The 12366-nt window shown below is 46.6% G+C and overlaps 1 protein-coding gene across 2 annotated transcripts in view; it reads right to left on the bottom strand.

Moving 5' to 3' along the window:
* Window positions 1–4922: 4922 nt before the first annotated feature.
* Window positions 4923–12366, bottom strand: part of wdr54 (WD repeat domain 54) — a 68474-nt gene continuing 61030 nt past the window's right edge. For both annotated transcript variants that reach the window (XM_072256827.1, XM_072256828.1), the window contains exons 9-11: window positions 7294–7456; window positions 7115–7189; window positions 4923–6235 (exon numbers count right to left, since the gene is read on the bottom strand). In XM_072256827.1, the coding sequence (XP_072112928.1) occupies window positions 6104–6235; window positions 7115–7189; window positions 7294–7456 (370 nt within the window). In that variant the 3' untranslated portion in view covers window positions 4923–6103. The remainder of the gene's footprint in view (window positions 6236–7114; window positions 7190–7293; window positions 7457–12366) is intronic.

Genomic DNA, 12366 nt, shown 5'->3' on the forward strand with positions numbered 1-12366 from the left:
GCCTTACATTCACAGGTGCATCAGGCATACGAGGACAAAGACGATACAACAAGAGAAGGCGACTACCCTAACATCGAACCTGAGGACTATGTACTAATTAAGAACTGGTGCGGTGGCAAATTAGAACAATGGAGGAAGGGACCATTTTAAGTACTGCTCATCACGCCCATGGCAGTCAAGTTGGAAGGACAACCGCGAAGGATACATCGTATTGACTGTAAAAGAATTTACCGACTTCACCATGTACTGGGCCATTGTCTTTTGCGGGCTTCTAGTCAACTAGAGTCATACATAAGGGCGGGAATAGTGGCCACCGAAGACGTGGCAGCTCCCCTCAGGTTAGAACTGTCTTTTCCCCAAGGCCCACACAGGGAGTAGTTCCCCAAGTGCCTTGGCCAAAACATGCCCTACTGTCTGTTTTTGCCCATAACACTTCCCTGTCCCTTTCCTACAACTATGCCAAACACTTAAGAAGCAGGGGTATGTTGGCTATGTGTGCAAGTACCCCCACGTGGAAAGACTATGGTACAGTTGTCAGTGATTCCCCTCAATTCCAGTGAGGAACTCTCGGCTTGGGGATTCCCTAATAACACCTGGGGTAGTGAAGTCCAGAACTGCAAGGGGACCCTGAGCAATTGCAGATGTTAGTGATTTGAAGGGTGGTATCTTGGTCACCGTTGAATATGTCCTCCCCACCTGAAGCCTCTTGGCAACACCTACATGTACCCCGTGCCCGGGTAACGAATACAACTTGTTACTGTAATTGCCAAGGGAAATTTTTCCTGAGAAACAGCACTTGCGGCATCTATAATTATAATGTTAATAGTGGGCTCTTCCCTCAGGCCTTATTGGGTTACTGGTGACAAAGCCTACTTGTGGCTACCCGGGGAGGCAACCTATGGGTGGGATCTGCAGCCGCCCCAGAAGAAATGGAGCAGCTGCTGTTATCTAGTTTACCTAGTCCCCAACCTAAGGGTAGTGCCCGAGCTGCAGGACCATCCCCACTGGCAGAGGCGGAAACAGGGAATCACGGAATCAGAGAGACTAGGAACTCCTGAGAAATCATTAAGTTGGTAGCTGACCTGCAGGAATTGGCAAATGAAACAGCCAGCGCTCTGTTAGGCACCCAGACTCAGGCGGCTGAGGGGATCATGGAAATGTTAGCCATCCGACAAAACCGCCCTACAGAATCAAATGGCTTTAGATTTTATCCCAGCCAAGAAAGGGGGAACCTGTGCTATCATTGCACAGAATGATGCACCTATATCCCTGATGAGCCTACTAACATTTACATCCCCCTCTGAGCACATTGCCAAGGAGATCGACAACATTAAGAAAGTAGGGCAGGGTTTACACAGGCTTACCGAGTGGTCTAAATGGTGGTCGTTCGAAGGCCTGTTCAGTAAAACATGGGCATAATATTCCATAATAGCCTAATAGTTGAACTTATCATTGTTATAATTACTGTTGTAACAACCCACGGTGGGCTTCACAGCTGAACAGGTGAGAAGACAGCTGAAACGTCTCAACCCAAGAAAGGCTGCAGGACCGGATGGTGTCAGTACCAGGGTGCTCAAAGCCTGTTCCCCTCAGCTATGTGGAGTACTTCGCCATGTATTCAACCTGAGCCTGAGGTTCCGGAGGGCTCCTGTACTGTAGAAGACGTCCTGCCTCGTCCCTGTGCCAAAGACGCCGCGCCCCAGCGGCCTCAATGACTACAGACTGGTGGCATTGACCTCCCACATCATGAAGACCCTGGAGAGACTTGTTCTGGAGCTGCTCCGGCCTATGGTCAGGCCACACTTAGATCCCCTCCAGTTCACCTACCAGCCCCAACTAGGAGTTGAGGATGCCATTGTCTCCCTGCTGAACCGTGTCTACGCCCACCTGGACAAGCCAGCGAGCACTGTGAGGATTGTGTTTTTTGACTTCTCCAGTGCATTCAATACCATTTGCCCTGCTCTGCTGGGGGAGAAGCTGACAGCGATGCAGGTGGATGCTTCCTTGGTATCATGGATTCTTGACTACCTGACTGGCAGACCACAGTACGTGTGCTTGCAACACTGTGTGTCCGACAGAGTGATCAGCAGTACTGGGGCTCCCCAGGGGACTGTCTTTCTCTTCACCATTTACACCTGGACTTCAACTACTGCACAGAGTCTTGTCAACTTCAGAAGTTTTCAGATGACTCTGCCATAGTTGGATGCATCAGCAAGGGAGATGAGGTTGAGTACAGGGCTACTGTAGGAAACTTTGTCACATGGTGTGCGCAGAATTATCTGCAGCTTAATGTGAAAAAGACTAAGGAGCTGGTGGTAGACCTGAGGAGAGCTAAGGTACCGCTGACCCCTGTTTCCATCCAGGGGGTCAGTGTGGACATGGTGGAGGCTTACAAATACCTGGGGGTACGAATTGACAATAAACTGGACTGGTCAAAGAACACTGAGGCTGTCTACAAGAAGGGTCAGAGCCGTCTCTATTTCCTGAGGAGACTGAGGTCCTTTAACATCTGCCGGACGATGCTGGGGATGTTCTACGAGTCTGTGGTGGCCAGTGCTATCATATTTGCTGTTGTGTGCTGGGGCAGCAGGCTGAGGGTAGCAGACACCAACAGAATTAACAAACTCATCCGTAAGGCCAGTGATGTGGGGATGGAACTGGACTCTCTCATGGTGGTGTCTGAAAAGAGGATGCTGTCTAAGTTGCATGCCACACACATCAAAGTTGCTGGTGAACGTAGCAGGCCAGGCAGCATCTGTAGGAAGAGGTGCAGTCGACGTTTCAGGCCGAGACCCTTCGTCAGGACTAACTGAAGGAAGAGTGAGTAAGGGATTTGAAAGTTGGAGGAGGAGGAGGAGATCCAAAATGATAGAAGACAGGAGGGGGAGGGATGGAGCCAAGAGCTGGACAAGTGATTGGCAAAAGGGGATATGAGAGGATCATGGGACAGGAGGTCCGGGAAGAAAGACGGGGGGGGGGGACCCAGAGGATGGGCAAGAGGTATATTCAGAGGGACAGAGGGAGAAAAAGGAGAGTGAGAGAAAGAATGTGTGCATAAAAATAAGTAACAGATGGAGTACGAGGGGGAGGTGGGGCATTAGCGGAAGTTAGAGAAGTCGATGTTCATGCCATCAGGTTGGAGGCTACCCAGACGTTATATAAGGTGTTGTTCCTCCAACCTGAGTGTGGCTTCATCTTTACAGTAGAGGAGGCCGTGGATAGACATGTCAGAATGGGAATGGGATGTAGAATTAAAATGTGTGGCCACTGGGAGATCCTGCTTTCTCTGGCGGACAGAGCATAGATGTTCAGCAAAGCGGTCTCCCAGTCTGCGTCGGGTCTCGCCAATATATAAAGGGCCACATCGGGAGCACCGGACGCAGTATATCACCCCAGTCATCTACGCTCTGTCCGCCATGTCTCAAGTTTGAAAAAGACCACCTGGGTGTTCTATAATTCTTCTGGGACAATGTTCTGTGGACAGATGAGACAAAAGTTAAACTTTTTGGTAGAAATGCACATTGCTATGTTTGGAGGAAAAAGGGCACTGCACACCAACCAAAACCTCAAACCCAACTGTGAAGTATGGTGGAAGGAACACCATGGGGCTGCTTTGCTGCCTCAGGGCCTGGACAGCTTGCACTGTTAAGGGAACAATGAATTCAAAATGGTATCAGGACACTTTGCAGGAGAATGCCAGGGTAGCAGTCCACCACCTGAAGCTCCATAGAGGTTGGATAATGCAACAAGACAATGATCCAAAGGACAAAAGTAAATCAATAACAGAATGGTTTAAAAAGAAGAAAATTTGTGCTTTGGAATAGCCAAGTCAAAGTCCTGACCGTAATTCCATAGAAATGTTGTGGAAGCAGAGCTTAGGAGGGATAATGACACCTAATGGCAACTCCTTTGCTTGCATCTTTGTAAGCAGCTCTGTTTCTACCTTTAATATCTTTATTTTTCCCTTTCAGAGTTCTTTTGAAGACCCTGACCTGGAGTTACACGCAGGCTTTGGTTCTTTGTGGGAATGGGACCCATTCTCGGGGTTCCATGACTGGCTGTTATTCAACATGCCAAGGGTTTGGCCTGAGAGTCTTGATCGTGTTCAGAAATCTAAGATCTCAGGGTTCTGGAGACGGGCAGATCGAGGGTCGGTGTCACGGCAGGAGATTCGCGTGCCGTCGGGGAGGCTGGACAATCTTTCACTGTGGGCCCAAGGTCTTTGAGATCTTCCGACTAAGAGCTCAAGAAATAAGCGACGAAACTGACTTCATAAACCAGCAAGTTGTTGTCATATCTCCTGCACGCTGTGAAAATGGGGGACACCTCCCTCTCCTTTGCCAGAGACAGAGAGAGAGCATGTGGTTTGTCGAATGTCGGATGAATTGTGAAGCCTTTGGGGTAACTTTGGTCTGTGTCTTTGCTATTGCTTAGCACATGCTTGGGCTTGGTGATGGTACCAAAGCGCTTTTTTTTGCTGGTGGGGGGAGGGGGGAATCGTTGCTCACTGCCGCTTACGCACAGGAGGGGGAGCTGGGGAGGACTTTGGGGTTCTCATGTTTAACTGTCGTTCATCCTTTGGGGCACTTCTCTGTTTTCGTGGATGTTTGTGAAGAAAAAGCATTTCAGGATCTATACTGTATACATTTCTGACATTAAATTTGACCTTTGAACCTTTGAAGGACCTGAAGCAAGCTTTCATGCAAAGAAGCCCACCAATATCCCAGAGTTGAAACAGTTTTGTAAGGAGGAATGGCCTAAGATTCTTCCAAGCCAATGTGCAGGACTGATCAACAGTTACTGGGAATGCTTGGTTGAAGTTATTGCTGTACAAGGGAGTGGCACCAATTACTGAAAGCAAACAAATACGTGTAATATTGGATCATCTTTCTCAATAAATGAATGAACAAGTATAATGTTTTGTGTGATATTTATTTAGTTGGGTTCTCTTTATCTGGTTTTAGGACTTACATGAAGATCTGATCACATTTTAGGTCATATTTATGCAGAAATAGAGAAAATTCTACAGGGTTCACAAACTTTCTAGCACCACTGTGTGTGCTGTAATTGCCATACCCATCCATTTTACAACCAGTCTGTAGAGGTTTGTCAGTGTTTGGTGACTGCACAGTAAATATTGTTCACGTAAATTAGTGTTAATACTATGTTTCCTTGGAGAAAGCAGATAACTTGCACACCACCAGACAAATAAACAGTCTTCTCTTTACAACAGCATTCAAATATCTTTAAACAAAACTAACTGGTTTCATTTTGCATTTTTACACAGACTATTAATTAGCTAATTAATTAATTATCAGTGTTTGCTGTCCATACTCTGATCCATCCTTTTGATAATTTGGAAACAATTTTTGGGCATACTGGGAAAGAGCTCAGATGAGCCACACTGGCCACACTTTTAGTGAAATTAGCATCGGATTTTTTCATTTAATTCAAAGTCACCAATGTCTGTGCTATGTCTTGAGCCCACAGATGAATAGAGGGCTCCAATTACCCTACATATCAGTGCCACCTGCTAAGCACGGAGTCCACCAGGAGGACCACAGGGGTCTCCCTCCCCCCATTTATGATATTTACCCGCAGCATTCCTGGTGAAGGGCCCAAAGCATTGTTGAGAATCCCTACTACCCATCCCACAATCTCTCTGACCCACTACCATCAGGAAGGAGGTACAGGAGCATCAGGACTAGGACTGCTAGGCTGGGTAACAGCTTCTTCCCTCAGGCTGTGAGACCAATTAATCCCCTGACACCGCTGAGGTCTGCTCACTAGGGCAGAGTTGCTGTTTACTGTATGGCTTCTTTTGTGCTGCACAGTTTTGAATTATATTTTATTAACTTACTTATGGTAATATTTTGTTTTATGTGCTCTGTGTGATATACGTTGTGTGGATGCACTGTGGTCCAGAGGAACGCAGTGTCACGTTTGGTTGTTTACGTGTACAGTCAAATGACAATAAATTTGAATTTGAACTTGAACAATGAGGGAACGAGTTCCATGTATCCTGTCTGAAGGAACTTACGGACAAGCTGTATTCTCTTGGAGAGCTGCTGGCATCTGCACATCGACTCTCCTTCTGCAGTACTTACACCTGGACATAACGAATAATCTCACTCAGGTCGTATCCGGTCACTGCAAAGGCACTTCCTTCGGGGTCACAGAACTTGCCTCCGCAGACCTGAACATCAGTCACACACTCCGTGTGCAAATGCTCCACCTGTCGAAAGTCACGGCTTTATACATTGGAAAGCAACAACTGTTCGGCCTGTGGGTTGATTCCTGTCACTAGGCTGAAACCGGCACCTCCTGAAACACACCTACAAGTCAGCCCAGACCACTCCATTACTGCTTATCCCATGTTGGGGGCAGAGGAAAGACAGGAGGAATGAGAGGGCGGGGAGGAAGCCAGTGCAGTGCAGACAGAGGAAGTGGGGGATGTCCAGTGGAGTGCAGAGACCATGCGAAGGGCAGGGTGGGGGATGTCCAGTGGAGTGCAGAGGCGGAGCGGGATGAGGGGATGGGGTTGGACAGTGAAGTGTAGAGACTGGAGATGGGTGGCTTGGTGGACAGTGTGGAGATCAGCCGAATGGAGTGTGGGTGGTCAGTGGAGTGCAGAGACACAGAGTGTGGGTGGTCAGTGGGTGCAGAGACACAGGGTGTGGGTGGGCAGTGGGGTGCAGAGTCAGGGTGTGGGTGGTCAGTGGGTGCAGAGACACGGGATGTGGCTGGGCAGTGTGGTGCACAGACACGGGATGTGGCTGGGCAGTGTGGTGCAGAGACACAGGGTTGGGTTATGGGTGAGCAGTGGAAGGGTGATCTCTCACAAGGAATGGGTTGGAGGAAGCAGAGCTCATTAAGATGTGAAGGCAGAGCTTGGTCCGAACCAGGTTACTGACAGAATTTCATTCCAGCCAGGAGACCCCATGTGCAGCCGGACACTTGGGGAGAGTTCCCCAACTCTGTGTGGACATGCTACAACCTTCCTAAAGTGGCAGCAATTAGAAACTGGCTTGACCCAACAAGGAGCACAGTTGCCATCAGCAGCACAGAACGCACTGGAAACCCTGAGAAATCCTCCACTTCTCAGCCTCCTTACCTCAATGGTTTTGGACTCCAGGTTCCAAAAGAGTCTCCAAATGTGGACGAAGGAATCCTCAGCCCCCGACAACAGCTGTAAAGGAAAAGTGCAGTTAGTAATGTCACCTGAAAGAGCGCAGATCCTGGAGAATCACAAAGGCTGGAAAAGAACAGGCTGCCCACGAGCAACCAGGGTACCTTGCCATTTTGGGGTGCAATATCAAGTGTGCTGATCCAGCGGGCATGAGCGTTCACCGCCAAGTGTACCGTAGCAGTCGCTGCATCGAAGATCTGGATCTGGCCACTCCCGTAACCAGCTGCAATCATCCCATTCCACATCCTCACAGATGAGCAGGTAACCCTAGGGACCAGCTACAGGTTAGCACAGTCACCAACATTCACAGCCCGCTCCACTACCAGAGGACCAGAGAACCGATCAGTGCCAACATCACTCCCTCCGATCACCAAAAGCAAACTGACTGAGTGGCTGCTTGGTTTCTAAACTTTCACTGTTAGTATATTTGTTTACCACCTGCAATCTCAGATTACTGTAGATGGTGGTAAAGCACTAACATAATGTGTGCCTGTTACAAATCCTTGTATGTGAACATTTCTGCTGATATGCGAGGACTTCAAAACAGAACATAGAACATAGAAATTTATGGCACATTATAAGCCCTTTGGCCCACAATATCGTGCTAACCATGTAACCTACTCTACAGACCGCCCAGAATTTCCCCAGTGTATAGCTTTCTATCTTTCTAAGCTCCATATACCTATCTAAGAGGCTCTTAAAAGACCCTATCATATCTGCCTCCACCAGCAGGGCCGGCAATGCATTCTATGCACCAACCACTCTGTGTGAAAAACCAACCCCTAACATCCCCTCGGTACCAAGCACTTTAAAACTATGCTCCCTCGTGTTAGCCATTTCAGCCCTGGGAAATAGCCTCTGGCTATCCACATGATCAAAGCCCCTTATCATCTTATATAACTCTATCAGGTCACCTCTCATCCTCCGTTGCTCCAAGGAGAAAAGGACACGTACACTCAGCCTGTTCTTGTAAGATACGCTCTCCAATCCAGGCAATATCCTTGTAAATCTCCTCTGCACTCTCTCCCTATGATATCCACATCCTTCCTGTAGTGAGGTGACCAGAACTGAACACATTACTCCAAGTGGGGTCTGACCAAGGTCTTATATAGCTGTAACATTACCTCGCAGCTCTTGAACTCAACCCCACGATTGATGAATGCCAACACACCATACGCCTTCTTAACAATGTTGTCAACCTGCGCAGCAGCTTTGAGTGTCCTACTGAAATAGACCCCAAGATTTCTCAGATCCTCCACACTGCAAAGAGTCTTACCATTTATATTATATTTTGTCTTCAATTCGGACCTACCAAAATGAACCACTTCACACTTATTCGAGTTGAAGTCCACCTGCCACTTCTCAGCCCAGTTCTGCATCCTATCAATGTTCCGCTGTAACCTCTGATAACCCTCCAGACTATCCACAACACCCTCAACCTTTATGTCATCAGCAACCCTTCTACTTCTTCGTCCAGGTCATTTATAAAAATCACAAAGAGGAGGGGTCCTAGAACAGATCCCTGTGGAACACCACTGGTCACCGACCTCCATGCAAAATATGAACCATCAACAACCGCCCTTTGCCTTCTGTGGGCAAGCCAATTCTGGATCTGCAAAGCAAGGTCTCCTTGGATCCCATATCCCCTTACGTTCTGAATGAGCCTGGCATGAGGAACCTTATCATATGCCTTACTGAAATCTATATACACTATATTGTTACATACCTCAAGGAGATCTGTGATTTTTTTTGTGAGAATGATGTAATGGTCTTTTGGAGGTCACCTGATGTAATTTTCCCGCCGATGTGAGGTCACGTGATGACACGTGCACCACGGGTATATAAGGGAAGACCCCAGGTGACGCAGTTAGTTTTTAGTTTTTAGTTTCCAGCTAGATCGTACCGCGTCTCCGTTTCTGTTGCGTATTTGTTTTTATGACGCAGCTTCATTTTTAAAACGGTTGTTACGTTCTGTTGCAAGGTACAATAGTGCTGGATTGGCAATTTTTGCAAGATATGTTGATGTACCTTATTCCAGCAGTAGTACGGGAGAGTGAAGACTTCATCGAAGTACAGGACCCAAAGGATTGAGAGGAGTCGGCATCGTTCAGCAGTTTAACAAAGGATCGACCTTATTGAGTCTTCGTTGAAGGAGTAGTGACCTGCATCGTGAATAACTCTTGCTAAAAGAAAAGGAAGTTCATGCAAGGTGCTCTCTAGAATTTAAGGTCAGTAGTTTTAAACTGTTTATTTCCTGCATCGTGAATCCTTTGGACAGAACCAACAGGAAAGTCGCATCTATGAAGAAATCCTTCTCCAGAGAAGTCTCTCCCAATTGAACATATAAATCTGTTGGACTTTCGAATTTACCATTTTAAGAATTATATCTGACTTTATCGCTTTAAGAACTGTTTTCCCATTTAACGCTTTAAGAACCAGTGCCCAGTGACGATTTGTTGAACGGCTGCATAGTGGTTAACTTCCGGTTAAGGTTTTTGTTTGTTTTTTTTATCGTTTATCCATGTTTAATAAATGTTTGGTTGTTTTTATACAATCTGTTTCAATTGATATTCATTGTTGTCCGTTACGTAACTATATCCACTGTTCTACCTTCATCAATGTGTTTTGTTACATCCTCAAAGAATTCAATCAGGCTCCTAAGGCACTACCTGCCCTTGACAAAGCCATGCTGACTATCCCTAATCAAATTATGGCTCTCAAATGTTCATAAATCCTGCCTGTCAGGATCTTCTCCAACAACTTGCCCACCACTGAAGTAAGGCTCACTGGTCTATAATTTCCTGGGTTATCTCTACTCCCTTTCTTGAACAAAAGAACAATATTTTCAACCCTCCAATCCTCCGGTACCTCTCCCGTCCCCATTGATAACACAAAGATCATCGCAAGAGGCTCAGCAATCTCCTCCCTCGCTTCCCATAGTAGCCTAGGGTATATCTCATCCAGTCCCGGTGACTTATCTAACTTAATGCTTTTCAAAAGCTCCAGCACATCCTCTTTTTTAATGTCTATATGCTCTAGCGTTTCAGTCCGCTGTAAGCATCCCCACAATTGCCAAGGCTTTTTTTCTTGGTGAATACTGAAGCAAAGTATTCATTAAGTACCTCCGCTACCTCCCCCGACTCCATGCACACGTTTCCACTATCGCACCTGATTGGTTCTATTCTGACATGCCTCATCTTCTTGCTTTTCACATACTTGTAGAATGACTTGGGGTTTTCCTTAATCCTGCTCACCAAGGCCTTCTCATGGCCCCTTCTGGCTCTCCTAATTTCCTTCTTAAGCTCCTTCCTAGAACCCTTGTAATTTTCTAGAGCTTTAACAGTAGCTAGTTTCTTGAACCTTTTGTATGCTTCTCTTTTCTTCTTAACTAGATTTTCTACATACTTTGTACACCATGGTTCTTCGACCCTACCATCCTTCCCTTGCCTCAATGAAACGTACCTACGCAGAATTCCATGTAAATGTTTCCTGAACATTTACCACATTTCTGCCATGCATTTCCCTGAGAACATCTGCTCCCAATTTATGTACCCAAGTTCCTGCCTAATAGCATCATATTTACCCCTACCCCAATAAAATGATTTCCGAAATTGTCTGCTCCCATACCTCTCCAGCGCTATGGTGAAGGAGATAAGAGTTGTGGTCACTACCTCCAAAATGCTCTCCCACCGAGAGATCTGACACCTGACCAGGTTCATATAAAAGCAAGGATGTAATATTGAGACTTTATAAAGCACTGGCAAGCTCTTGCTTGGAGCATTGTCAGCAGTTTTGGGCCTCTTATCTTCAAGAGGATGTGCTGAAACTGGAGATGATTCAAAGAAGGTTCATGAAAATTATTCCAGGATTAAATGTCTTGTGATATGAAGAGTGTTTGATCAGTCTGTTCACTGGAACTCAAAAGAATGATGGTGATCTCACTGAAACCAATCAAATGGTGAACGGCCTTGATAAAGTGGATATGGAGAGGATGTTTTCTGTGGTAGGAGAGTCTAAGACCAGAGGACATACCTTAGAATAGAGTGGCATCCTTTTAGAGCAGAGATGAGGAGGAATTTCCTTAGCCAGAGATTGGTGGATCTGTGGAATTCTTTGCCACAGGCAGCTGCGGAAGCCAAGTCTTTATCTATATTTAAGGCAGATGTTGATAGATTCTTGATTGGTCAGGACATGAAGGAATACTGGGAGAAGGCAGGAGATTGGGGCTAAAAGGAAGATTGGTTCAGCCATGATGAAATAGTGGAGCAGAGTCGATAGGCCAAATTGCCTAATTCTGCTCCTATATCTCATGGTCTTAGCCATCAAAAATTTCATCCATTATGCTACTTCCCTGCAATCACCAGGTTCTTGAACAGAGCTGCACAATTCTATCTCAACCTCAGCAACAGAACACAATGGGCCACCTGCTACCATAGATTGCTTTTAATTGTGCTTTTGCACTAAAGTCCTGTATACTCTTTTCTTCACCTTAAGAGATTATGCTCTGTGTTTTGTCTGATTCTACATGCTTGCGACAAGGAAGCTTTTTATTCCACCTGTATGCCTCACTCTGTTTGTGCACATGACAATACACTCCAATTGACTTTTATTTATTTATTTAGAGACCCAGCACAGAACTGGACCTGAGCTGCCCTGCCCAGCAACCCACCTATTTAATCTTAGCCTAATCATAAGTTATCGTGATGCACCTAGTATGGAAGCTGCAGCTTTCAGCTTCCACCGCCGGCTAGCAGTCTTGCAAAACGGAGTCTCTCCCTGCCAGTACACAGCCTCTCCTGATCTAGTGCCTCCTCACTGGCGACACATGGAAACTGAACTTCTTTCGGACTCAGGTTGAACTACAGAGGATGAGGAGCAGGTTCAGCCCCTGCAAATGTAACACACAGGCTTACCGGAGTATGGACATGCCCTTTGCTTGTGAACCAGATCCCCCACTGTCTTGTGGGCAGCCTTGGGAGAGACGAAGACTACGGGAGTAAACCCAGACAGCAAATCCAGAGTGGAACCCCCAAGTCAGCTGGACATCATTGAACATCCTTCCAGCAGCTCCTGTAGCCAAGCTGGTGCCAAACATAAACCAATAGGGGTATCTTGACGACTGGGCATCTCAAGATCTCCATACCTTCTGCCCAGGCTTGTGATGATGATCATCATCA

Source organism: Mobula birostris, chromosome 4 (assembly GCF_030028105.1).
Source record: "Mobula birostris isolate sMobBir1 chromosome 4, sMobBir1.hap1, whole genome shotgun sequence".
In the NCBI taxonomy this organism is placed as follows: Eukaryota; Metazoa; Chordata; class Chondrichthyes; order Myliobatiformes; family Myliobatidae; genus Mobula; species Mobula birostris.